At 39.5% G+C, this 27,770-nt stretch overlaps 1 protein-coding gene and 1 long non-coding RNA gene across 4 annotated transcripts; one reads left to right on the forward strand and one right to left on the reverse strand.

The window, feature by feature from the left end:
• Nucleotides 1-370: 370 nt before the first annotated feature.
• On the reverse strand, nucleotides 371-27,299 carry scml2 (Scm polycomb group protein like 2). Of its 3 annotated transcripts, none has more exons than XM_085457807.1 (14): nucleotides 27,234-27,299; nucleotides 23,545-23,618; nucleotides 23,211-23,279; nucleotides 22,720-22,790; nucleotides 20,568-20,802; nucleotides 19,931-20,019; nucleotides 19,393-19,636; nucleotides 6,191-6,495; nucleotides 5,790-5,922; nucleotides 4,517-4,723; nucleotides 3,584-3,757; nucleotides 3,094-3,309; nucleotides 2,677-2,828; nucleotides 371-2,404 (listed from the first exon to the last, which is right to left on the reverse strand). In XM_085457807.1, exons 2-14 carry the CDS (start codon nucleotides 23,564-23,566, stop codon nucleotides 2,279-2,281), a joined length of 2,043 nt encoding a protein of 680 aa, XP_085313933.1. In that variant the 5' UTR covers nucleotides 23,567-23,618; nucleotides 27,234-27,299; the 3' UTR covers nucleotides 371-2,278. The 3 variants fall into 3 exon arrangements, with proteins under 3 accessions (XP_085313933.1, XP_085313917.1, XP_085313927.1); XM_085457791.1 differs by having other exon boundaries at nucleotides 2,677-2,831; XM_085457801.1 differs by having other exon boundaries at nucleotides 2,677-2,831; nucleotides 27,230-27,299.
• On the forward strand, nucleotides 2,373-2,761 carry LOC146718934 (uncharacterized). The gene is made up of 3 exons (XR_014920609.1): nucleotides 2,373-2,434; nucleotides 2,543-2,581; nucleotides 2,692-2,761. It is a non-coding gene; the product is annotated as an uncharacterized LOC146718934 (long non-coding RNA).
• Nucleotides 27,300-27,770: the final 471 nt, after the last annotated feature.

The raw sequence follows: 27,770 nt of genomic DNA on the forward strand, positions 1-27,770 counted from the left end.
TGGGAGCAGGAAAATGCTGATATCCTACACAACAATTAAAAAATGTTGCTTTTCCTGATGAATTATTGACAGTCTTCTATGCAAAGTGATTCAGAAAACAAAACTAAAGATCTCTTGGAACTGCTGGTCGGGAATCACCAAACTAGAAGATTTAACCCTCTCAAGGCAGGCGTTGCAGATTTGCAACAGTTAAACACTAACAACCTGATTACCCCACATACATATTTTATGAGTTTTTTTTACTCAGAAGTACCACTGCAGGACGTGGTTGTGCATTAGCAACTAAAACTTAATTTGAGCCTGAGAGGGTTAATAAACCTGTGCTTGTAGCTGCCCTGCAGGCCTTGTCCTCAGACCTCAAACACTAAGATGATGTAAACAAATGTTTAATCGTGTGAATACATATCAAACATATTTAACAAACATCTTTTGTTGAACATACAGTAAAAAGTCGTGTATATATCTATATATATATATATATACATATGAAATGCTGCAAAGCGAGATGACAAGGCATAGAAAATATACATGGTTGTTGTGCAGTCCCTCTATGCTTTAGCAATGAACACAAAATTCTAATGATGTAAAACATCTAAGAAGAAACAAACCTTACTAAAAACCTGAGTTTCACATTAAAGCAAGAACGGTTTCAAGTATCAACTTGTTACCACTACAGGAGAGCAACAGTGTGAAATGCAGCTACAAAAGACATGATTTGGTTCGAAAATTGTTCTGAAATGTTCAGAAAATGAGGATTTCTGCCATCAGTAACAGATAAATACTTTGAGACTTGTGAATAATTACTCAGACACAATATCTTCCCGTACGTAGTTATTTGACAGTGCACACACACACACACACAGGAAAAAATAAAAAACAACAACAAAAACTGTCAGGCAGAAAGAAATGATTACACTTACGCTTGATACACTTTGTTACAGTACAAAAATCATATTTTAAAAATCAACTTTTTAGCTCAACTTTATACAAAACAGTTTCTCCATCTTGTGCTCCACCAGGAAAGAGCACTTTTGACTTCCTGTACAGCGCTCAAGCTTGACCTGCTTGCATTTCTATGCCAAAACACTTACAGCCTTCCAGTCATTGTATGTCTTCTGTGTATTTAATGGGTTTGACTGTCCAAGCATAATACAATCATATAAACACATCAGTGTTCAAGCTGAGACTAACTAGCTTGAATGTCCTGCCGCATACTGACAAACACAAATGAGAGAGAACTAACTCCTCGGTAACCGTTTCGTCTTGATCTACAGCCTGCGCTGTAAAAAATGAGAGTCATCATTTAAATAGGAAGTGTACCCGCTCTGCAAAAATGATATTGTTACCTAAAAGATTATAAATGAGGTGTTTAATAACTTCAGAAAACTGGGCTTCTCCAATATTTCCACGTTAATTTACATAAACTAACTAGGGCGCCCCTGTTGATCAGTACCCATCAATAATGCTCATGACTTCCTACATTCACTACTGGCATGCACAAAACTAAACCCGACAGTCTGTAAGAGATGCAGTCATTCAGAAGCTTTTATTGCCTTGTTAGAAATTATGCAGCGAGACGTTCACTGCCAGTACCTGAACTAACCTTCCACGTCTTTTGTGCAGAGCAGCCACCCTGAAAACCTGACCAGGGAAAGAAAAAAATAAGCCAGACAGTAAATAATAAAATAAAATAAAAACAAAACCTATAGTGTACATCTGTGTGTATCTGTAGAGGTAAGTTAATAAAGACTGACAAATTATGGCATCCAGTTATTCAAAATAAGGCAAAAAGGACATAAACATAAACACAATGATCTATGATCAGATATCTGACACTAATTACAGCTATGTAAATGTTGACTTCATGTACTAAGATTAACTTCATGTACTTTGTAAAGAAGACGCCGATTTCAAGTTAAAACAGTCCACTGGGGGAGTTTTACTACGATTCAGAATTGCTTCGTTTGTTTTTTTATCATTTTTCCTTTAAGTGTTTAGACTTTTGCTAAAATTTTCCCCCAAATTCACAGCCGCTCAAATGCTGCTTCAAAGTGTTTTCCACAAATCCTGAAGTTCTGACGGTGAAATCCTCGGCACTTCCATTTTTCAGGTTTCTAAAAACGCCTCAGAATTCACAAGACGTAAGGCTAACATGATCTCAGTGTCCTCGTTAGTACCTACAACCGTGGCTCGTGTGGACTTCACTGCATCCTATCACTGCAGAATAATGCTTGTTTGTGTGTGTTTGGTTGACAGTGATCAAACAGACGTTCATCCTCTACTGCTTGGTCTGCTTCAGCTTCTCGATGTGATGACAGAGCTTTAGCGCAGGGCCCAGCTTCAGACCCATGTACTTCATAATGACGTCACTGCGCAGCAGCATCAGTGCCTTCCCATCAATCTCCTGTAGGGATAAGAGGATGTTTTCAGCTTGGTACGTACTTCATACTTTCTCTAAAACCGTCTAATAAAAATGTTAATGACTTTAACCAGACAACTTCCTTTAGCACAGCAAAGTAATGTATTGTGTATACTACTGTAGACCACAAGAGGAAGATCAGAGGTCGTCTTCGTCCATAATGTATGTTACTTAACATTTCAGTGCATGGCTGTTTGTTGAATTAAAATAAAATGAATTTTTATAAAAAAAGAGGTTAATTTAAATGAAATACTCACGTGTTTCCTGAACAGTTCCACATGCGGCCCGAGAGTGTGGGGATCGGCTTCTTGGACAAATCGTATGACATCATCAACCGACCAGGAGGAAGCGCCGTTTCCGGAAGCATCTTTGTCCTGTTTCATGTGGTCTGGACCTGTTGTTGAGCTAGCTGCTGCGAAGAATGAGAGCAAAAGGAAGGAAAAATAAATGAAGAATTATCAGAAAGGAAAGAAATGATCCCTGCAATAGTTTGATGTTAGGGTGAGCTGTTAACACGGCCTTGATATTTGTCTCAAAATTTGTAAAAAAAAAAAAAAAAAATTGGGTTCACAATAAAAGTAAAAGGGAAAACAAAACCCACGAGGCGAATATTTGTCTGTGTAGTGGTTAAAGAAAAACCTGGTGTGTCTGTGACTGTGTGTAATTAATCCTACCCTCCACTCGTCTGTGTGCACACACTGGGCCAGGTTCAGTGGGGTTGGAGCTAACTCGTCGGAGAGGCGGCGGCGTCTGTGCGTGTCCGGGGTAATACGGACGCTCCCTCTTGGCTGCTCTGTAGTCTGTCGTGTTGTGAAGAGGGCGGGGGCTCGGAGTGGGATCCTTAGAGGGATCGTTGTTAGGCAGGCCGTTCTCAGCAACACACAGTGGTTCTGTTTCAATAAAGAAAGAGGAGGAGATTAAGACTTCATGAGTGCAAGAAGAAAACTGGGGGAAAAAGCACGATGTACACAAGGACACGTTGACAGACTCATTAAACAGCAGCGTGTCAAAAACTTTACACTACAACACACCACACTCCATCAAAGCTCGTAATAAATTTGAAAGCTTAAAAGCTCACAACCTTTAATCTTTCTCTTTAAAAAAATAAAAAAAAAATTAAAGCTCTTCACTTTTACAGTCAGTACATGCACACATTTCCCCCACCTGACTTGGCCCTATTGTAGAAGCGAGAGTTGTTGGTGTAGGGGCTGAAAGGCTGCGAGCTGAAGAGACTGTCACTCTCCAGATGTTGGCACATGTTCTCCAGGAACCGCAGCACAGAAGAAGCACTGGAGGCAGAGGGCAGCTTCACATAGCGGATACCATGCTCTGACCGCACTGGAGGCAAAACATGGCAGCTATTAGTTTGCATCTGAGTGTGCGCGCACACACAAACACACACACACACACACACACCACACAATATGCATTCACAGCTAAAGAAAACAGCAGATGGTTTTGGGTTAGCAGCACTCTCCATTTATAAACCTGCATATTTCACCCCATCCCACACGGCACAACACCCTCCCATCCAAGCCAAGCCTGCACAAATCCACAAATTAAAACCCCTCTCCCCACCCAACCTCTCCCATAGCCTTCCCGATCCGACCCCCCGAGGGAGACTCAATCCCAGAATCCCAAACCAGGTTAGACACACATGTCACTTCTTATTACAGACACAGTGCTCACATCAGCTGCTGCCACAGGCACCATCTTTCATTCCACCTCTCTCCTGCCTCTCTCTCACACACACACACACACACACACACACACACACACACACACACACACACACACACAGTACATTCACATGTGTTTAAACCAAGTTCACTGGGCTGATTGCCCATCTAGGACGCACAGTGTTGGAAACTCGAAATTAAAGGCGCTGTTTTATAAGATGTGATAATGATTGTGAAAATATGCTCTTGACAATTAAATACTTAACCATCATTTTTTTGTCACTTTTTGTAACAATTACAGAAAAAGGACAAAGCATTTTACTCAAATACATGTTAGATGTGTCATCGACCTTCATTGATATCGATTATTAGATATTATATTGTTCACATATTATTCCATGGTGTTCTCCTGATTTACCTCTAATGACTTCTCCTCCTGTATGGGACTGGCTCTGCAGAAATGACAGCAGTACAGAGGGCTGGTATGTGCAGTCGACGCAGGCCTGAACAGCCTGCTGAAGCACTGCGTTGACTGGAGCTGGACCGAAGTGGTCTGGGAGTTGCTGCACCAGTTTTCGATCAAGATGCGGGCCGTAGTCACCGTGCTTGTTCACATAGACACACACTGAGATGGCACAAATACAGGAAACATTTGCAAAGAACACAAAAGAATTAGACTTAAAAAAAAAAAAACAGATAGCAGAATACAAATTTTAATTGGAGTTTGATCAAGGCTGTTGTTACTAAAACTTAAATCGACAATTTATATATAGACTTTAATTTAAAACAGATACATTCGTTTCCACTCCGTAGCACATTATGATTGGCATGTTTTGACAATCTGCAGTCTCTCATGTACACAATCCTTGATTTAGTCATTTGTAGGAACCTATTTGAGTATTCTTGGTTAAAGCTCTACACGTACAAACTGCAGACAGACATGCCCCAAAGCTGCTTTAGCATTGCATTAGTTGAAGGCTCAAGGGCATTGTAATCCTGAAAAGTGAACCACTGATTCACTCTGTTTTTTCCAAGAATTTCTCTGTATTTGGTTGGATTTTCCTTCCCTTAGTTCCATAGTCCCCTCTTAGCATGCTGAAGCATGCTTCCTCTGAAGGGATGGTAACCAGATTAACCAGGTGATGAGTAATGGCTATGGTTTGTAGAAACAGAGAAGAGGTTTTTGGCAAAACTTCATAATATTCAAGGTGCATGGCAAAGGAGCATAAAGTCTGAAGTGGTTCTGTTGTATAAAGAACAACGTGACTACCTTCATCAGGGCCAAATAATTTTTCCATTGGTGGCTCATCAGAGAATACTCTTCCTCTTACTTACATCTTCCTCTTCTTTGTTATGTCCTTTTAGTGCCATTTGGTCCAATTTAAAAAAAAATCATGAGAATAGATAATTCATGCTACAATCCATCAAAACCCCAACATACTCTAATCTCTGTAAACAGAGTAAATGTAATCAGTTCTGCTCATTTCAAGCTTCTTCCATTTCGCACAAACCAGGTTAGACCCATTTCGGGTTTCTGTTAGAAGTATGATAGGGAAAGAAAAACAATCACAATTTCATCTAATTCATGTTAACGTCTACAAAAATAAAGCACACAAAATCATTTGATCAACCTTCCTATAAATATTTAGTATTGAGGCATTAAAATCTGTTTTGGTTTAGGTTTTTTTTACCTGTGCAAACTACATTTGTGCTGTTGTTAAGGTTGTTGTTGTCCGCTGAGACGTGGCTGATACTCAATCTGGTCTCTGGAGGTGGAGCTGTAACTGATGACGCCCCCAGGGACTGTACCACCCGAGGCTTCTTCTGAACCAAAAAACAAACAAAGCCTTTCTCAGTAAATCTCAGTAACCTACCTACAAAGGCTGTTAGATAATCATTTATTAACTGTCTCTTTTAACTCTTCTTCACATGGATGGCACTGCATACAGTGGCTTTTAAAGTAAGGACATTTTTACTTATACTTTCTTTTTTTTTATCAGTAATCAACTTTTGACTATTTTCTCTTTCTCTAAACCATTTCTGACATGGCAGAGTCACTGGCCAAGAGACTGTGGCTCTGGTGACATCTCACCTTGTTCTTAGGCTTAGGTCCTCTCTTCTTGTGTGGTCTGGGGGCCAGTTGAGTCTCAGTGCTAGTTCTGGCCGGGCTTTGTGACGCTCCATTTACCGCTGCTGCTGCTGCAGCTTCTGCCGCCGCTTTCAATAAAGCGATAGTCTGGGATTTGGGACGACGACCGCGGACACCCTTGCGTACAGGGAGGGGAGGCAAGGGGTTTGGCAGTCGGTACGAGGTCTGCATGGAGGAGGAGTTAAAAGACGAGCGACGTGTAGATGAGGTGGAAGAAACAGGGGCAAGCAGGGCACCAGGGAGGGTAACTGGAATAAAAGAGGATATGGAGAGACAGAATAAGTACATGGAAAAGATCTGAGAGATATAAGAAATCAAGATACTTCTCATTACTAAAAAGATGACATTCTAAAAGCTATTGGGCTGCAATTAGCTGCATCTCTTTCAGTTAACTTTTAACCCCGTAAAGCCTGAAACATGAAATAATTACTAGAATATCCTAACTTTTTAAAATTGTGTTTATTGAACCTTCTGACCTTTGAAAAAAATGAAGTGAAATATTAATCAGCATATGTGACTTTTTGTGCACATTTTTGTGCAATTCATTGCTTACAGTAGTTCATGTCTCTTATTGGATGCGTCAGGTTTTTTAAGGGGAAAGAAAAAAATCACACTGATGATGTAGAGGTGTCAAAAACTCATGTATCAGATGAGCTCCGTTTGGAATTACAAGGTTAACAAAGTCATCTTTATTCAGATTACTTATGAAAAAAAGGAAAAGCATCAAATAAGAAGCTAGAACCAGCAGATTTACGGATTTTGTTTGTTGCTTAATTAAAATGATTATTTAATTATCAAAATATTTGCAGATTGACTTTTATTCAGCTGGCCAGCTAATTATTCAATAACTGATGGTGCTTTACACACAGCAGCGCCCTAATCATATTTACTCTCCACCCATACAGAGGCTTTAAATTAAGATGTGCAGAGAATCCACTTTGCTGTAGGTCGTTGAGCCAAAGCGTGGAAAGCAAAAGTTAAAAGAAACACAAAAGCTGCGGGAAATGAATAACTGAGTCCTGCAGAGGAGATTTGTTTTGATTTTTCAGAGTCCCCTGGGATTGACAGGTCCTTTGTCTTCAGCTCCTCCCCGTTCTGAAATCAAAGTCAAAAGTCACGAGTCCCCAGAGAACCGCCTGAGTTTCCATTTTCATTTCAGTTTCACTTTTCAAACAAACAGAGAATTGTATGATTCTTTGTTATTTTGTGAGTTGGGACCATAATCTTTTGGCTACTTTCTCAAAAAAAAAGAAAAAAACAAACAAAAATAACAAACGCAACGATACATCTAACCTATATCTGAAATATTAACCTTAGGGGAAAAATAATTAGCAAAGAATACTATATTAATAAAAATAAGACATATATAAATATACAGTTGTAATGTTTAAGGTTTTCAATGGCTTTTCTTATTACTTAAGGATGTTGTCAGATGTTGTGTAAACTGTAAAAACTAGTCACTGACATCAGTATTGTGAAATGTTAGTACTGCACACAGGCTGACATCCAGCATGGGATAAGCTGGGGTCACGTATACGTGCTTCCCCAGAACAGAGACTCATGATCTGGCCTTCATCCCTTATGTCAAAATAAAAGACTCCACCTCCTCCAACCCAAAACAAATGAAAAAGAAATGTTGAAAAACAATCTTAACAACTCACATACAATTTCCAACTTAAAACGCTTTATTTGAATATACCTGAAAGAAATAACAGGTACTTTAAATTCCAATCAGCAGGTGTTAAAATAGTAATAAAGTGACAAGGAAGTGAGAGGAAAGGTAACAGCCCCTGGTACACAAAAATATGACTATGCAGTGGCACCAGCAGCCCTTTTTCATTTTTCATTAGCCTCAGCATGACACTGTGATAAAATCATATAATTATCAGAGTAAATGTGTGAAAGAAATGTAGCCAGATAACAGAAAAAGAAAGAAAGAAAGAAAGAAAGAAAGAAAGAAAGAACATCTCCTATTTCAATACAAATGTATAGCTTAGTGAGAGCAGGGGCTTGAGAGTGCATGTTAAAGCTCTCAAGGGGCGAAAGCTTTCATTAGAGCCCTTGACTGAAGCAATATGGAGCGACTATGGAAGGTCTACGGTATTCTCTGAGGGGCCAGTCTGGGCGCCCTGAAAGCTGCTTAATTGGGAAATGACTGAAAGTGGGCGTAGAAGAGAGCAGTGTCTTATTTCAGGGGGCGAAGGCTCACTTGCTCACCAGGAGCGGTCACACAAAGCGAGCTCAGAGAGCGGCGGCGATACCAACCTGCACGCACAGCGGTACGCTCATTCACGCTGAACTCAGAGTAGAAACCCTACAAAGGCAGATCAAAATATCTTTGCAGGGTACCAGTCAGTATCAGCGGGTTTAATTCACCGTAGGGAATCTCGGTTGGGGCTCTTCTCTGATCTTTCCCCGCTGCAAAAAAACATAATCCGGTCACATATGTGACAGCTACCGACGCCACACGTAACATTTCCACACTAGTGATTAATGTCATATCCTAACACATCCTGGTTTTGTTGTCACATTAAAAAAAAATGATTGAGCTTTTCAAAAAAATTTAAAATCTGCTTATGAAGTACTTTCATTTAATGCTGTCACTGTGGCAGTATCGCATCATATTGGCTGTCTCAGTCTGTTCCAGCTGCACGGTGAAGCTATATGTTTACACTGAGCAAAGCTAACCCGATACCCTCACACTGAAGGTCATTTCACACCCTGTGGATTTGAAGTTTCACTGCACAGACTTAATGATGCTTCAAATTTAGGAGGCTGCATGCAAAAAAGGCTTAAACAGTAACTGCTGTATGTCCACATGTGAAGACAATTCAGTGCTGTGCTGGGAAGCTGTGGGTCCTTGCCTTTATTCGGATTTAACTTTGACTCGAGCAACTCGCGTAAAATCAGGAAGGAGTCAACAGATTACGATAATTAGCCCAAGTTATTCACCTAGCCCCAAAATCTCCCAGCTCAAAAGCCTAACCCACAAAACTCAGACGACTCAATGAGCCAAACTACAAACACTACAGGACACCACCAGAGGTCAGAGCTGTTTGGGTGATCCACACAATATTAGACACGTGATCTTGAGGCTAATCTGTGCTGTTAATGCATCACAAATAAACAATCTATCAGATGTGTCTGTAACAAAGCACTGTTCCTAGATCCAGCAATCACATTACAGCCACTAATCGCACATAATCACATCTCCTGCATTACACCAATTCTTTAAATATCTGCATAGCAATTAAAAAAAAAAATCAGTGTACCTTTTCATGTGCAATCAAAATGCCTTTATCTGGGTTTGTGTACATTTTGTAAGTGTGTAGATTTGTATATTTTCTCAAATTCATTCCAAAAAGAGACAAGAAGATTTTCATAATATAGTTCCCTATTTAGTGGTCTCATAGTGGGCATGTGCAAGAGTAAAATTATACTGTTAGTTGAGTTTTACACCTTAGCCAGTGATGCAAAGCAACACAAAGCGTAATACAAGAAGTAGTGTCACGGGTTAAATATGTAAAATAGCACTTTTTTCATTGGTTTTAATAAGTAATGTGTATGAATACATTAAAAAACCTGCGACTGGTAAAAGTCTGGCTATTCTAAGGTGACAAATCTTAATGAGACAAGGAAAAACCTTTTTTTAATTTGTTGTTTCGGGGGTTTTTTTTGTTGTTGTTTCTGTATCATATGAAAATCAGTAAATAATAAATACATAAAAAGGCAGGGACAAAAAAAGCAGCATGGCTTGCACAATGGCTAAAAGGGATTTAAAAATAAGACCAATAATAATTTTGGTTAAAAAACAAAGGCAAAACATCAATTTCAACAAACAGAAACAATAACAACAAACAAAAATAAACAATCCCAAGTTTTCCAAAAAAAAAGCAACAATTCTTTTTAAAATGTCTGAGCAACACATGACTAGCATGTATACAATGTAACCAAACCGAGCCATATGGTACTGATCATGACTATATAAGTCCAGCTCGACCCACTGACCTGTGTAAGAAACCGCCTGAGGAAACACGCATGTTTGGCGAGAGTGTGTGTGTGTGTGTGTGCGTTCGTGCACGCATGAGAACGGCATCACGGAGCGAGAAGTGTGTCTGCTGTCTGGGGGGTGGGGGAAGGGGCCCCACAGAGTTCCCTCTCATCTAATTACACCACAGACACACACACACACTTACATGTAGAGCACCCTCAAAGCAAACAGTCCATTCACACACGCACACACACACACACACACTTACAGGCTGTTCCTTTGAGTGAATTTATTGCAGTGTAAAACTCATCGGCTGCAGATTTAACTGTGATACTGTGTGTAGAAAGCAGAAGGGGAAGTTGGTTGTGTGTGTGTGTGTGTGTGTGTGTGTGTGTGTGTGTGTGTGTGTGTGTGTGTAGTCCCAGAGTCTTTGTCCACACACACACACAAAGTCTTCATCTTCAAAACACACAATATAAAACAATAAAATGAACTGACTGCATGATTACAAAAGTCAAAGACAAGTGCACATATAACAGATCTGATGTGCATTAATCGTTCCCGGAGCCTTCTGCAAACAAAATCCTGATGCCTTGCACACAGAAAGACATGATCAAAAACACATGGAGCTCTAAACTTAATTACAGCCAACAATACTGTTAAATCCTCAGACTCTTAGTCAGTCTGTCTGGCAGCAGTCACTGGTCTCTAACAATGAATGTGAATGAATGCAAAAAGACTCAAAAAGTCATCAAGCTAAACAAAGAAAGCAGCTTGAACCCCTCACACCAAACAAGTCCTCTACACTTGTGAAACAACTTTTCTGTGAAATGTAGGATCACTTTTCACTTCCTTTTTTTTTTTTTTTAGCTTTCGATACAGCAACACCATAAAGGGAATCGGGAGTTTTCTAGTAAACTACACAATCATTTCAATTATATTAACAAGAAATTATATGAACGCACTTCTACTACCACTACTTCCTGTTTTGAGGAAATTCATGATTGTGTCCAGCATTGTTAATTTGTTAGATTCTCAGACATGTTTCAGTTAGAAAACAGCAGATTTGTAAAACACAGTGAAGCACAGCGCACTCAGAAACATGTTACTGCTCCAAAATCAGACAGCAGATCACTATGTGTGTGAAACTGTAGCTCACATCAACCTCACAAGAAGTTTTTCTTTCATTTGCACAAGCGCAAAAAGAATATTAACTTGATAAACAAAGGCGACTCACCAGGAAATCCTCGGCAGGGAAACGAAGAGCTTCACTTCTGCAGTTGTGGCTTTCGTAGTAGTAGCAGTATTAGTAATACTGGAAGTTAAGGCAGCCGCTAGCCGATAGTAACAGTAGTGTGTATAACAATACTAGTGAGTGAGAACAGTTGCTTCCTGGTTCTCTCTTTGAAGCAACTCTTTATTCTTTCAGCCTGTTGTTGATTTCTGTCCCAGCCTGTTATTTCCTCTTCTTAACTTTCTCTGATATCCTGTCTTCATCTGTACTTTGTTGTCTATTTTTTGCGCCTCTATCAGCTGCTTTCTCAGTTTGCCTCCGTGGGTCTTTCCTCTCTCCGTCTCTCTAGCTTTCTCCCGGCAGAAGCCCACAACAAAGCCCACGCTGCTCCTGCTTTTGCCATTGGTCGAAGCTGCTGCAAAGCTTCCCTCCCAATGAATGAGCAGGCGGGGTGAGGGGTGAGGGAGGGGTGGTAAGATTTGCATAGGGGTTTTGGGAGGAGTAAAGAAAAGGAGGGAGGGAAGGAAGAGTGGGTGTGTGGAGGGAACTGAGTTGAGCCCTTTATTAGTGTTATCTGTAGGCTATATCGACAGTCTACATCAGTCACCTGCTTCTAAGCAAGCCTCTCGGGGAGGGGGGAGATGAGGGAGGGGACAGGGGTTAATGGTGGGGCTCCGGAGCGGATGGGGGATGGGAAAGTAGGGGTTGTAGGGGGGGAAGAGAGGTTAACCTGGATCAGAAGAGTCCTGATTGAGACGGGTGAAAAGGGGCAAACTCTTGGAGTTGGCGCACACACAAGCAAGCTCACACTCAACATAGAAACACACACACACATACACTGTCGCAACCAAGGAGCACCCACACCCCCCACCAGTGTAACCCTAGCCTATTCAGACATTCCCTGATGAAAGATGGTCAGGTCCAGCATCAGGAAGCAGTGGCATAGTCGGATAGCACCCTCACTCTGGAACAATGCGGAACAGAGCAGCCAGAGGAAGCCAGCATGGGAAAAGTCCCTTCAGAGACAACTTAATCTGTTTCTAAAGGGAAAAAAGGAGTGCTGATGTTGCAGATTCAAGAAAAAAATATTTTCTTAACTCTACAGCACTAATAGACCTATGTTCATTTGATAACATCATTGTTTTTTATGTCTGCTTTTGCAAGAATGCTTTCTTTCCTTTGCACTGATTGTTACTGAATGTCTAAGTCCAATATCTTCCTGCTTGTGTGCCCATTAAGCATACTGCGGGTATAAAGTGAGACTTAGAAATAATTAAAGATGTGTAAATCCTGTGCATAAGAATCTAAGACGACGAGAAGTATTAATTTGCCTCAAAACAAACAAAAGATGACTGCCGTGTGTCAACGTGTGTCAACGTGTGCTAACATGGCGACGAGCTCTACCCTTCATGCATTATTCAGAGAGAAGAGACAAATAAACTAACACAAAGACGCATCACACCAAAAGTTTAAAAAAAAACAGGCATAATGACAAATACTTACAGTACAAAAAGGAAAATAATTACACCCAATCTTGGCGTCCCCTGTAGCTTCTTTCAAAAGTATGTAGCAGGGTTGCAACAGGAGAATTTTGATGAAAGCTAATGAGAATTTTTAAACGTAGTAGTAATTACAGAGTCTCTCACTCCTGTTCGCACATGCACAGATAATTATCAGCTCATTAACACCTCAACCAAGCCCTACTTATTCACTTATTCGCATCCAAACATGGTAGCTGTCTAGTGGTTTACATTATTCTTTTTTCTCCCCCTCTTCAGAGTGCACACAAAGGGAAAAAACCTCACGCACACACAGACTTGGAGATAGTTTCACAAAGAAAGGCTGAGACTCTGGTTTTGATCACACTAAAAACAGATGTTCAAAGCAGACGTTTTCTCTCTAAATACCTTTTTTTTTTTTTGTTTTTTAGTTTTTGTTCTTACCTTCTGTTTTCATTCATTTTTCTAGCATATCCTGTTCTATTTTAGTCGCTGGTTTAGATTGTTTGTGTGGGCTTGTTAGTGTCACTGTTTGCGTAGCAGCGTTTTACCATTAAAAAAGCAGCACTAATTCACTACAAACCGTGAGTAAATCAGGAGCTTAAACAATGGCTGGCGGAGCAGCACTGTTAAATCACTCAGCTGTATTCATTTCAGATGGAAAAAAGAAAAAGTCATCTGGAAGAATTCAGGAGTTACAATGACATTTCACTGGAAGAATGCACAAAGTCTGCAGATGAGGCTTTCTCTGTCCTTCTGTTAACCCGTCTGTCACACTCAAAATTGCTTCCAAATGGAATAACTAACAATGGCCTCATTGCTGTAAAACTGAAGGGGACTGCTGGATGTTCACTCACTTGCTTAAACACACTAAACCACGTAATAAAAAGCCAGGTTTTGTCAGTTCGGGAGGGGGGGGGGGGGGGGGGGGTGTCACTTTTTTGTCACTTTCTGCAACTTGTCAGAGTTCATATGAATCAAGACGATTGCACACTGGCTGTTTGAATTCAGTTCAATTCAATTCAATTCAATTAGCATCATTGTCAATGCCACAAAAACGACGAGACAGCGCAGCATCTCCATAAATTACAGCAGCAGTTAGGTGCGATATTCACACCTAAGAGTTCACGTTATAGTTTCCAGTCTTCTGAAGGTCTTTTTAAGTCTTTGGACATTGGCCGCTTTTCACTCATTTTCCATCTAGTCCTTCTACCTGAACATTTTCACATTTATGTTTCTTTTGTCATTGTTTAGTCACTTAACTAACCAGTGAATCATTCAAGCACCTAACTCTAACCTAACCAGTTTATGTAATGTTTTTCTACACATAACATAAAACTTAATCGAATTTAACAAGTTTTCTGTTATGTGTAGACATAAGACAGGTGTGTTGTGGTTATTGTAGGTACTTTGTTACTAGCAGGCTTTTATTTAAAAAAAAAAAAAAACATTTCTTTGGTTGAATTAATGAAAACTGCCAAAGATAACACAGTTTGACAGGAATAAAATAGCATTTTTGGGCCATCAAAGTGATTCCCGAAGAAATTTTGACTGAACATGTTGCATATCTAAGCATGGTGTGCAGTGTGTCCTTAAACAAATTGAGGAAACTGTTCAATTATAGGACAAAAGAAGATGTGGTAGGCCTAACAACTACCTACAGCAGATAAACAATATTTGAAAGTCATGTCATTAAGACATAGGAAACAATCCAGCAAAGACTTCTGGCCCTTCAGTTGATCCGTCCAGAAATGGTCTCAAGAGTGGCTGCCAAAGAAAGCATTATTAAAGAAAGGAAATGGGGAGAAAACGGTGAGGTATCCAAATTACACAAGAACTGGACTGAAAATCATCGGCAGCAGATCTGAAATTTGATGGTAATTCCATGGTTCTGCCATGGTGTGGCTCTGTATTTCAGCCTGTGGTATTGGAAAGCTTAACAAAATTGACAGAATTACGCACACAGCCAAGCACCACCAGATTCTGATCCTCCACTCAATACCATCTGGAAAGCATCTGATTGGCAAAAGCAGCTGGCATCCAAGAGCATCAAAGGTCTGGAAATCTCCTTCAAGAAACCTGGAGAACTATTCCTGAAGACTAAGAAATGACAAGCTTACCTAAGAGAGTTGAACAATAAAGGTGATCATACCAAATATTAAATTTCAAGCAGATATAGAATTGTACAGACTCTGTTTTTGCCTCATATACTGTATTTTCATTAACGTCTACACACATTTCAATAAATTGCTGTGCCCATTTCACACTTTTGTAGCAAACTATGAAGAAATGAGGGGGTGGCTTTCCCCAGAAATAAAGACTGTGGAAAACTCACATGGAGAACGTTACGTAACGATGCCATTTCTCACCTTTGGTGATTAATATTTTGCCAGCTTGAGTGTAATTCACAGAGCTACAGTGAGATTTAATATCTTTTTAGTGGACAGAAACACAAACAAGCTGCAAACGTCCCTGCCCCAGGACTGCAAACATGCTCTGACATGGCACATAACTGTTGTCATCCATCAGTTATGTGGACGACCCACAAAAAGACAAAAAAGAAAAAGACACACACATGCACACACCTCCCTATTAATCAAGATTCTTGCTTTATTCAGTACCACAAGCTTCTTCAAACAGGGAACACCAACAAGTGGCTAAAGGCGAGGAAACTGCTAGATGGGAGCTGATGACCTTAACAGCAAACATGGGGAGGATTGATATTTATTACACCTGCTAAACTTTGTTTAGAAACCCCAGTTTCAGAGTCAACAGACTACCTCAAGAGCCATTCGTCAACGTGATTTTGATGGATGGCAAGTGTCTAAATAGCAGCCAAAGAAACTAAACAGCTGAACTCTGAGCATTTTGCACTGGATAAAATCACATGGAAACATGCTACGTAACTGCTGAGTGTAATTAGCACGTAATGCACGCTGATTGATAGTTAATAGCTCAGTGCTGCCCTCACACTAATAATAGGAACGGAAGCTCGAATTCCCACAGACTCACACTAGGACTGTTTTGTCCCACATGCCTCCACAGAAAAACGACACAGTACTTAAAGAAGCAGCACAGTGTTTTTCTGTCTTTAGATGTTTCACACAAGCACGCGCATTTGACAGATCTTCACATAGTTGGCGAAGCATTTATAAATATTTTAAGTATTTTAACAGATGAATTTCTTGCCAAACTTTCCACATCATTAGAGCAGTCTGAAACTTTGGTCTATGCCTCTCACTATCTCGCGGCCATGTCTACTTTGCAAAATTGTCACAGGGACTTACAGTACCGGATTAAATGCAAATGTTTTCAGATTTAATCAAACAAGCTTTCTAAGAAGCTCCCAGCAATTGAAAAAGCATTTTTAATAAGAATAAAGACTACACAAGTACTGAAAACTCATTAACAATAAAAATAAAAAAAAGCTACAAATCCACAAGATAGATCTTTAGTTTAAGTGGACGATTAAAGACACATAATTATTCAAACAAAAAATAATTATAGGCTTTGATAAAGATCTTCAACATTAATGATCTTTATGTTGTCATCTCCTGTGATATTTTTCCTCTCCAGTGTCCAGAGACATAAGCTCAATTTTCTCCACATACGCTGCACTAACGTTTAAGGCATTAGGTCTCATTGTACATACTTAATTCAGCAAAACAGGACAAATAAGTTCCCCCACATACAAAACCTTTCAGAGGATTATAAACTGAAATGTGTTCTTTCCGAGCGTACGTGACCAAAAACTGTATCTCCGTGGAAAAAATCAATGATTGCCGTTTTGCTCTAGCTGCCACACAACTTTGTCACGTCTTCAAAAGGGCAAGAAGGAGGAAAGAGCAGACCGAGCTACCGCACATTAAAACAGCCTGCAGTTATGGAAAGCAGCGCTAATGTATGATAAAAAGATCAGAAACTGGAATCTGCTTAAGCTGAGTCTTCAGGGAACTCTGCAGACTCTGTGTGGAGGTCAAAGCGGTGGGTCATAACCCCGCCAACCGAGCCAAGTCAACACACACAAAGAACAAATACAACTGAAGCCTTGACATTCCTAAACTGGTTAGCTTTACAGATTTTTTGCACTTTTGTTAAACAACCTTGACTACGGACCAAGACAGTCCATTGTCTGAAAAGCTTCTGGTGCTGCATAAACTATATTGATTACATTCTTATATTTATTTATTACAGTTTAATACATTATTTCCAACTCCTGCTGCTTGGAGCTGACTAAAATAATTATTGTGAAAAGGCTCTGCAAGCACCGCCTGCTATATGATTTCAGACAAAGAAACCATCTTGAAATATTTGACCTGTTATAAAAACTAAATGAGTAACACTTAAGAACAGGGAGCAGTGATTATGACATCTTTTACTGGTAATAACATCATCATGATAGTGATACTTAATCCGAGTATTTACATTTTATTTTATTTCAGTTATTTTTATAATCTCATTACACTTTAACTACAACTTAATCACACCATATGAGGCTAAAGCTTCACCTCAACTGGCTCATTAAAACTAATAATAGCTGATTAATAATGAATTAACTTAAAGCATTTTGCTCATAATGCTTGTGTAAAGTTACTAGATCAGGAATTATAAATATTGGACTGTTTTAAATTAGGTTTTGTTGTTTGTTTTTGTGAAGTATCTGAATATCCTTATCATTATATAAAACACTGTAACATCCTTAATGTAAATAATCAACCCACTGAAGGGAGAAGTTTTTTTTGTGATTGTTCTTAACTTCTGTTTTCAGCCATTGTGCTTCTCATATCCTGTCCTGTTTTAGTCACTGTTTCCGACTCTTTGCGTTGGTTCATTTGTCTGTGTTTATTTTACTGTTAGCCTCACTGTTTTACCATAAAAGCCTAACCGGGGGCAACATATACAAACTTGTGGCTACAAATCCTACGTAGCCTACATAGCACAGGTCCATTTATTTTCTTGCTGCTTATCCGACCAGGAGTGCAGCGGGACTGCAGTCTATCCATGCTGACACTGGGCAAAAGGCATAATTCTTAATTCCCTTATATGGTTTGCAGCATTTGAGCATTTGTGAGAATAAATAATAAGACACACACACAGAAATGCATATTAGCTGTAATACAATCAACACAAAATGCATCTATTCCTCACAGAGCTGAAGCTGACGGACCAGCTCACTCTCAACGTTCACACCACAACAAATTGAGTAACTGAATAAACGCAGTTAATTTCACTTAATCAAGTAAACGACTCGTTGCAAACTTAGCACCCTCACAGTTTGCCACAGATGATTTTTTATTCAAGATAATCCTGTTTGCGTCCCTCTGCACGTCTATGTAAATGCAGGGTACAGTTCCTGTTGTACACAGTGAATCTCTTACTAACCAATAAATAAAATGTCAGCAGAAATATGAAGAGAATATGACGCTAATCTGACTGAAAGAGTTTCAAATGTTTTCTGATGCAAAGTAAAAACTGAAGCTCTGACAGAAAAATAAGGCACTCCTATTTTAAGACAAAGCCTGTCTGTCTTTAAAATGGCGAGAGCGAGACTCGCGCTTCTTCTCTCTATTTAAGCGAAGTAAAAACCTCAAGCCTATTTAAAGAGAAGTGAAAGCACACAACAACTAGGTCAATACTTTGGTTTTTACAACCATGTTTCACGCACACAGTTATCTCTGCCACTCTGATCTCAATGTAATGCCACAGCTCCGACACACGTCAGCATTTATGCTCTGCTGCTCTCTAGAGGCCAAAACGTGTAGTGCCCGAGATCTGACCAAGATTACCAACCAGGAATAAATAATAGAAGGCTTGGTAATTAATTCCGTAAATTTGAGCCAAACTTCTCACATAGGAACCTTCCGTTCCATAATAACATGAATCCCATTGCTAAGATAAAATTACTGAACACAACAAACCTCTGCCTGCGTTTGTTTTTGTTTTGTTTTTTAATTTCACAAAAAAAATATATAATGACAGTGAGTGTTCAAAACATCTGGAAATTGTCCATCTGAGGACCATTCACAGAGAGCCAATTTATGGTGTGAAGTCAGTGGACACAAAGACACTGAAAGCTTCAGTGATCCAGTGGCTTTGAAACCAGGACCTTCTCGCTGTGAACTGTTAGCATCTCCCCCCCCCCACCAGCCACCTAGTAGATACACCTATGGTATCAATTTCAAAATCCTACGTAGCCTTGTTCTAAAGTTATCGCATTCACAAGATTTTCAGGAAACTCAACCTCTGACCTAGAGGTCGAGGTCACTGGCATTCAAATAGATATACTTATGGTATCAGTTTGAATATCCCATGTCACCTCATTCTCGAGTTATTTATTTTAACTGTTTATTCACATAAACAGATTTTTTAAAAAGCCCTAAAAATGCATGAGAAAAAACATATGAACCAAAGCAGCACTCACAGAAGTTTCCGGGTGGCTGCAGGTTGTGTTTCGTCAGGGCACACCAGCCGACAGGGAAGATGTCTCTGGAGTCGAAGGGGCACCAGTAGTCAAAGGCGCCTCGCCAGCCGTCGAACATGACAAAAATCTCCTGACCTCTGACCTCACCCACTGTGGCGGGACAAATCAGGTAAGGGTTCTTCCTGTCCACTGCCTCTAGCTTCATACCAGGCTGAAAGTAGTTTTTGGCAGGGCTGGCAGGTTCCTAAAGAAACACGTAAATATACATGCAAATAAAATGAATCCTGCAAATCTAATGGAGCTTTATTTTAATGGCAGATAAACTGTGCAGAAGGTGAAAGTGAACCACGGAGCCCACATACGGAGTAAGATTTCATTGTGTGATTAAAATGGACAAAATTAACTTAGTAAAGGCCGTGCTGTTGTTTGAGCATATAAAAAAAAATCCCTAAAAAACTGTTTACTATTACAAATTTCTATCCAGTTTTTAAACATTATTTTCACTAAACATAGCTGCCCTCTTCTTTTTTGTCATTACCTTCTTAAAAGCCGAGGCTGGGGCCATCTCTGCACCGCTGAGCGTCCGTAAGAGGAACATGGGCCAGGAGGAGGCATTCATCCTGAAACCTGTACACAAGGCCAAAACAATTCAGTTTAACCTGATTGTTAATGCTGCAAATTACTGACCAGGACTTCTCTTCACGTTAACACTGGATTTCTACATGGTTCTTCCACAAATATGATGAAGCACCTTTAAGTGCAGGATATTTTTATTCTGTTTATTTTAAAATAGGACTCAATGTCACCAAACTGCACTTAAAGACGAAAACATTTTCAAGGAACACTTGTGCTTTTCCTACTATTACAAGTCGAAACACACATACAACATAACATACACCCTTTTCCAACATACAGTCACTGGGAGAGTTCAATTAGGCAAATTAAGTACAAAATTATTTTGTGTATGCTCTAAAACCAAATAATACCGATCATAATGTTATGTTTTCAATGCATTATGTACATGCTTCTCATATTTTGTTAAATATATTTGAGTAAGTTTTTAGTTTCTAGGAACTGTAATCATTCAGATATTTCAATTTACAAACAAACACTGAACGTTACATGGAAGTCTTAATAATCCAAATTGTTCCCGGTAACAGCAGGAAGGCACCCACCGAGCGGCGGCTGCAGCATGTCTCCGTTCCTCTCGCAGGTTCCTATTGGCTGGATGTCCAACGAGTCGACCAGCCGCCAGAAATCGTTGGTGTTGTCGCTACCATCCAGACGCAGGCGTAGCCGAGTGCCCATCATCCCCATCACCGTTGCGATGCACACCGAGTTAGAGTTGCGAGGGTCCCGTGCTTCAAGTTTCATACCTGCCTTGAAGTCATTGGTGGGGGGGACTCTGGACTGCAAAGGGATACCAACAGACCTTCAGTCATCGCTCCTTGAACATGAAAGATGAGTCTGCTAATATTCCTCGAATGTGTACTGGCAATAACAACTACAAGAAAAACAGTTGTTAGTAACCGTCTTAGTTTTTTGTGACTTTTGCAGCCTGTGTTATTTAGCCCATCTGATTATATTTGACGCGGTGCCCGAGAACCACTTTATGTCGTTCAGTATACAGTACTGTGCAAAAGTCTTGAGCCACTTCCATTTCTTTTATTTTTCCTGGAAAACAGGAAAGAGGTGCAGCAATTTTTTGAAACATGTGCACACACACAAATGGAAACACAGTATATAAGACAAAAACGGAGCTTTTACAATTCTACCAAGCTGGAAAGCTAATAATTGGTATGACCACCTTTATTCTTCAGTACAGGCTGAACTCACTCAGGCAGCTTGTCATTTCTTTAAGTCGTCTTCAGGAATAGTTCTCCGGGTTTCTTGAAAGCTCTTCCTTGGATGTTGGCTGCCTTTTGTTCTGTTCTTTGGGGAAGGCAATCCATGACTGATGACTGAAACACTCATTGTTGTACCTCTCTGCTGAACTCGTCTGTACATGCTGTAAATGAGACCTCTTGCCACTGATTTTCAGTCCACTTCATGAGTAGTTTGGCATACCTTCTCCCTGTTTCCCTATATTAAGAATGGCTTAACAGCCATTGGATCTGAAGGCTCAAGTCCATCTCTCAGGCTCTATGTCAGGTCCAGAATACAAAGAAATGAGAGGCAGAGGGCTCAGGAACAATCCTGTTGCACACATCCAGGTGATATGGATTGTGTGTTGCATGTAGATTGTGGTGTTTTGATCCTCAGTGACGTTGCTGCTGCTGCCACAGCGCTCTTTGATATTAATGCATGTAATGTTTGTAACTGTGATGTCTTTTTAATTATGGATGTATTTACTGACAGCTGAGGAAAAACACAGAAAACTTTCAAAAAGGATAACAAATGTTACAAACTGAGGAAATATTTAAGGTAAAAAGCCAGAATTAACTATTAAGGTTCATATTACAAATTGTGCTCATATGTTTGGGAGCCAGTCAAGGTTTTTCTTACAGTTATGTCTGGAAGGTTACTTTCAAGATGTAATACTTTACCAGTTTTTCATTTTTCTCAGAATTTTACTTATTAGATTTTGATAACTTTTTATTTTTCTAACAATTTAAACCGATGACATAAAGCTGAAAAATCCTTAAACCAGTGGGGTAAAGCTCATAAAAATGGGAGTTGTGCAAAATTCAGCTCTTTACTGGAAACCAATTCACTTGTCATGCATACGGCACCTTAACATTACATTTCGAACAATTCTATACTTTTAACTTTGTGGGAACAGTCTGGAGAAGGCCCTTTTCTTTTCCAGCATGACAGAGCCCCATTTGCACAAACAAAGGCCTTTAAAGGCATCGGTTGAAGTTTGGTGTGGAAGAACTTGAATGACCCTGACCTTAACCGCATCAAACACCTTTGGGATGAACTAGAACAGCCAGGCCCTTTTGCCAAACATCAGTGTCTGACCTCAAAAATGCTCTTTTGGATGAATGGCACAAAGTTCCCACAAAACACTCCAAAATCTTGTAGAAAGCCAGAAGAGTGGAAACTCTGCAAATAGGGACCAACTCCATATTAATGCCTATGCTTACTTCACAACACTGTGGATCATTGCATATGAAACAAACTCCACTCACAACACCGTGTTGACTGAAATGTTTCTTGTAAACAAATACTATATGTGGGGGTTTTTTTTAAATACACTAATCAGGAAGTACCTCTTTTGTCTGAAATCATCACAGAAAGTTTTTGTGCCAGGAAAGAAGCAATATGCTGAAAAGGGAAATTAATGATATGGCATCTTAAAAAAGCTTCTTAATGATCAAGTACCTGTTTGAAGCAAGAGGGCGACGCTGCAGTGGAGGACGTTTCTCTCAGATATTCCTCCCAGCTGAACGGTTCTGGCACAGAGGACGGAAACAAAACGCAGATCAGTCAGATACAGAACAGGTCAAAAAAGTGTAAAAAAAAATCACGTGTTAAAATAAAACCAATCAACAAAAAAACCCTTGTAATAACACTAAGGCTAATTTAAGTGAAAGGAAAAGAAGCAATCCCCACTTTATATTTATAAAAGCAAAGTAAAGCTTAGTCTGCGCAGGATGTCAGAAATACACAAAAGAACGTGAGTAATACTGTTAGAAAAGCAGGGGTGCTTTTGTTAACCTACCCCGGAAACTTACTAAAAAAAGACATGAGTTACTAACTGTGGAAGTGGTGACACTGCAGTGGCTGGATTAATTAAAAAAAAGGTTTAAATTAGACTGATAATGAGAGGGTTAACAAAGAGGAGTGACAAGGCAGAGATCTGCACAGCTAACCATTAGACTTGTCAAGAGCAGAGCCCGCTGTGATGCTGCTCCGTCTCTCCTTCTTCTCCTCCTTTTGATCTGAAATCAAAGCGGTGATTGAACGGCTCATCAGAATTATGGAGCTTCTGATATACAGACTTTAATTACTGTGAGAATGAAGGCATTGTAACAGTTCTCAAACTACCTCAAACATACCAAACATAAAAGACTCCAATCGTGTCTTTGTTAAAAAAACAAAAGAAAGAAAAAACAAAAGAAAATCAGCGAGGATTTTGTTTTGGGATGTACCTTCTAGTTTGGGGTTTTTGGATCAAATTGGCACAAAGGCACTGTGCAGGCTTACCTCTGTGTGGCGTTCGGCCCATGATGACTGTGCTTCTTCGGGTCAAGTCAGGCAGGCAGCTACCCAAACAGATGCTAGAAATAACACAGTCAAAAGAGTTCATCTCAGTAGAGATCAAATGTAACCACTTAATAGCCACAAGCAATTTCCGTTGAGGGTTTTCATGTAACATAAACTTATACTTACGACAACATTAGAAATTTGATTATTTCAGATAATTAAATGGAAAATACTCTGTACTAAGCCCACGTAACAACATTAACAGATTATAAACTTATTTTAAAAATGCGTCCACTTTTTTTTCCACTTAGAAAGCTGACGTTCCTCTAGTTTCCAGAATATTGGAGAATTTACTTTGGAATACTACTGCAGCTTTATAAAGCACTAAATAGTTTAGAGCTAAATTACATTTCAGATCTGCTGCTACATTATGAAAAGTCCAGACCTCTCAGATTGTCTGGAACATGTCTGCTTGCTGTCCACAAGATTAAAACTATACACCGCAAGGCAACATTCAGTTTCTATGAATTACAAACTGGGGGGGAAAAAAGCTTTTTTTATAAAATTTTCTGTCCGTGTAGTAGTCCACTCTAATGTGTAATTTCCTGTTTAGTCTGTTTTATTTTATCTTGCACTCTGTTTCGTCTAAATCTTGTTGAAATGTCTTTTTAAGTCGTCTTTCGCCTTTTCTGTCATCTGTAAAGTACACCCATTTACCTCGTTGTTTAAAATTACTTCGCAAATAAGCCTGCTTGACCTTTTTCAAAAATGCTGTGATATTTTGCTCACTCTCAACAAATCTCAGGGAAAAAGACCAAAAATGAAAAATGACTCTATCCAACTGTGTAGCCAAAGCCTACTAACTTACTCCTCTTATTGTGAATTACCTAAAAGCATAGTGAGCCGTGCTTTTGCACCAGGCGACCGTTTGTAACCATTACTTTGAGTCAAGTGCTTCTACAACCAATTGAATCCAAACATGGCTAAAAATAGTACCTACCAAACATAGCGTCCACACTTGTTTGAGTGCCAATTGTGGCACAATACAGACAAGTTAGGGAAGTACTGACAGAGCTGGATTAACATGTTTTAGTCATTTTATAGGATGAAAATCAGCCATTTCTCAAAGCCCTCTGTGTTATTTTTCTAACTGTAACCTATAATTTAACTAAACTTTCCACATTTAAATTTCAGGGGTCGTAGAGGATGCGCAAGAGCTGTTCATTGTGCAAAACAAACAATGAACTTCAAGCAGAGGCAAAGAGGTAAAACATGTCCAACAAATGCTCACTACCACTCATTTTAACTAGTTCAATTCCATGTGAACTCATCTGCTAGCAGCTTTTCAACCATTATTACTCCTTTTTCAAGAAAATCAAACTGTTACCACACTGCTTAAGCTCCGAATCTGGTCCAAAACCGAGGATCAATTTTAAGAGAAACTTCAGCACAGTGCCACTCCATGCAAATTCTGTACATAGCTACAGCTCAAACTGAAGAGAAGAAAAAAAATAATCCACAGCACACAAAAGAGACAAAAATACAAATTAAATCCACAAATCCAAAGGTTTAGATGTCTTCAGAAGCCTCACAATGTCTCCTTTCTTTGTGCTTCAAAGTTTTAGCATCTGCAATGTATTGTGGCCGACCCTCCCTCTGAAACCCCCCTCTCTCTAACCCCCCCTGTGCAATGAATCCCACTGAGTCAGAAGAAGCCATAAAGATTCCAAGCTGCCATAAAAAGCCATTAAGACCTGTGGAAGTGGGACGTCTGCTGGCAGACATGAAAAGGATTCCAGCTCCAGACCAGTTCAGTGTTTGCATTGGTTTGTCCGCCTTCCTCAAGAGGGTCAGACAAAACTGCCCCGCAGACCAGGAAGCACTTAATTTTTACAATCTCCATTTCCACTCATGCAGCCACTGATCTGGGATTAGTGCGACGTTCACAAAACGGAACAGTGAGAAGACGTGAAAAAGCCGTAACTCTCACTCAACAGGAGCTGTCAAAGTGTTTGTCACTGATTTTATTTTTATTTTTTTATAAGGCACACATGTTTAAATAAAAAAAAAATCTTTCTTATACTACAAACTGATTTTTGACTGTGTTATGTTCACTGGTCACTAAATTATTGGGATTTCCAGTTGTGGAAGAAAGCTAGCAAAGCAATAACAGAGGAACACAGAAAGTTTGTTTTGTTTCTTGACCAAAGATAAAAGAGGCCAATAAAACAAATCTCAGTCATCTTCCCCCAAAAGCTTTTTCTGACTCTTAATTAAGAGTCAAAGATACCTTGTTTATTTCTATTAATAATTAATCTAACTTCTTTTTTTATTATTAATATTTTTGTTGTTCTTTTTAGTTTGGGAGTGAAAATGTGGGAAAAAATGCTAAAATAAAAAACAAAGAAATAAAAAGTTTAAAACCAAAGAGTAATGTGGCGTAAAGGTTTGGGTTCTTATTGTTATTTTACTTTTAATTTTGAAATAAAATTTAAAGCATCACAAAAGATAAAGAGGAAAAATAAACGTGAGAGCAAAAACATAGTGGATTACAGTGCAGTACAGTAACGCTACACGTTCTTAACTGTAAACTGAGCATCTGGTAGTTTTGATTATTTCAGTTTTAACTGCATTTCAGAGACAAACAGAAAAAAATAAAGTGAGAAATTATTTATCTGATGAAGAATGAAGACGGTTGCGTGGACTCTCAACGACCAAATGGGGGAAGGTGACTTGCTGATTATTAGATAACATAATAACACCTTTACTCAACTGTTGAATAATAACTTGGTTTTTTAATTATGAGGGATGTTTATTTACGCTGCATCACTGTCTTCGCTTTTTTTTTCTTCAATAAAATGTTACAAGAGTGAGACGAGCTTCCAAAACCGGGTTTGAAACCACGCTCTCGGCCTGGCCTGGTGTTTCCTCTGTGAGGCAGGACAGTTGGGAGACAGGACGGTGAAGGGATCACATTACTGCTGCTGGGAGGCTGAGGGGTGTGTGAGCCGCTGCAGGGCGTCACCTCCGCGATCATAACTTGGGATTCTTTCAGACCCCATAACTTTAACAGCAAAATATTTCTTTTCTTCTTTTTTTTCCAAGTCAAACTGTTTTCGCAGCACCAGCATTAAAGATGAGTCGCATAAAAGCTTTGAAATGGAACAGCATGCAGGTTTAGAGGAAACAATAAATAAAAAAAATTAAACGTGCATTGCTCTTTTTTTAAATTTGCAGCCTGTGAGGAGGGAGGAAGTTAAATAAGCTGAAGGTAGAAATTTAAATGTGAAGAAAAGTCTGTGACGCATTTTCATTTGGGTTATGGTCACATTTAGTGGGCGGGACAGAGCTCCTCACACGGGCTAAACACTGCTAACGATACACTGTATCCACAGCGGTGTAACTACAAGGCTGCAGGATCGCGCTAAACGGGTGTTTTTCTTTTCCTCCTCAGTTGCAGAGCAATCCTCTGCATTAGTCCAGTAAACAGAAAGCAAAGGGAAAGCTGCAGAGTTCTATGTAGCTACTGTAGGCAGCACCGAGCTGCCCGTCTGCACAGACTACAGTATAAACACGCTCCGCTGTCCGACACTGCGTGCGCTAATAGTAGGAAAGCTGAGCGCTTTTGACCGCAGCACGGAAAACAAAACAACACACGAGACTAATAAAGAGGGATGAGCCGTACCAACCGTGTCAACTGGGTATTTTGATGCGAGACTCCTCACTTTCTATCAGATGCAAGCCGCCATATTCGCTGCAGCTTCGCGCATGTCCACCGCGCAGTGCTGTAATTCATTTTTTCTTTTTTTTCCCTTCTTGTTAAAAAAATAACCAGGTTAGAGCAGGGGAAATATTAATTAGGCCTTGTATTAAGTAAGTATTGATTCATGTTGGGTATTTATATTAAACAGCATGTCACGTGGAAACGAAAATCTTTTTCTTTATGTGTATTTTTGTTATTGTGGCATGCTAATTATCACACAGGGGGTGATGAGAATAGAGATGACATGAAATGTAAGTGACGGAAGGTAAGCTGTGTTAATAATTAAAAAATGTTTTTAATCAATAAATTAAATTAGCTGAAAAAACAGACACGTAATCTGTGTTACAGTAACAACAGAGCAGTTACATTCAAAATTTACAATTTTGAATTTTGAATAATTTATTAATGTAAAACTATAAATGCGCTTTCGCGAAAATCATGCATTTTAAATAGTAAAATCAGC

Source organism: Copadichromis virginalis, linkage group LG1, assembly GCF_057382275.1.
Source record: "Copadichromis virginalis isolate Kocher_CV1m ecotype Utaka linkage group LG1, C_Virginalis_male_GT1.1, whole genome shotgun sequence".
Taxonomy (NCBI): domain Eukaryota; kingdom Metazoa; phylum Chordata; class Actinopteri; order Cichliformes; family Cichlidae; genus Copadichromis; species Copadichromis virginalis.

Bases quoted from the DNA above. Each gene is read 5' to 3' on its own strand.
- scml2 (XM_085457791.1), bottom strand. From the start codon at position 23,566: ATGGGCCGAACGCCACACAGAG. The intron at 6,496-19,392 runs GTGAGTGCTGCT...CTTTTATTCCAG, and splicing joins GCAGCCACCCGGAAACTTCT to TTACCCTCCCTGGTGCCCTG. The intron at 4,724-5,789 runs GTAAAAAAAACC...GTGCCATCTCAG, and splicing joins CACAAATGTAGTTTGCACAG to TGTGTGTCTATGTGAACAAG.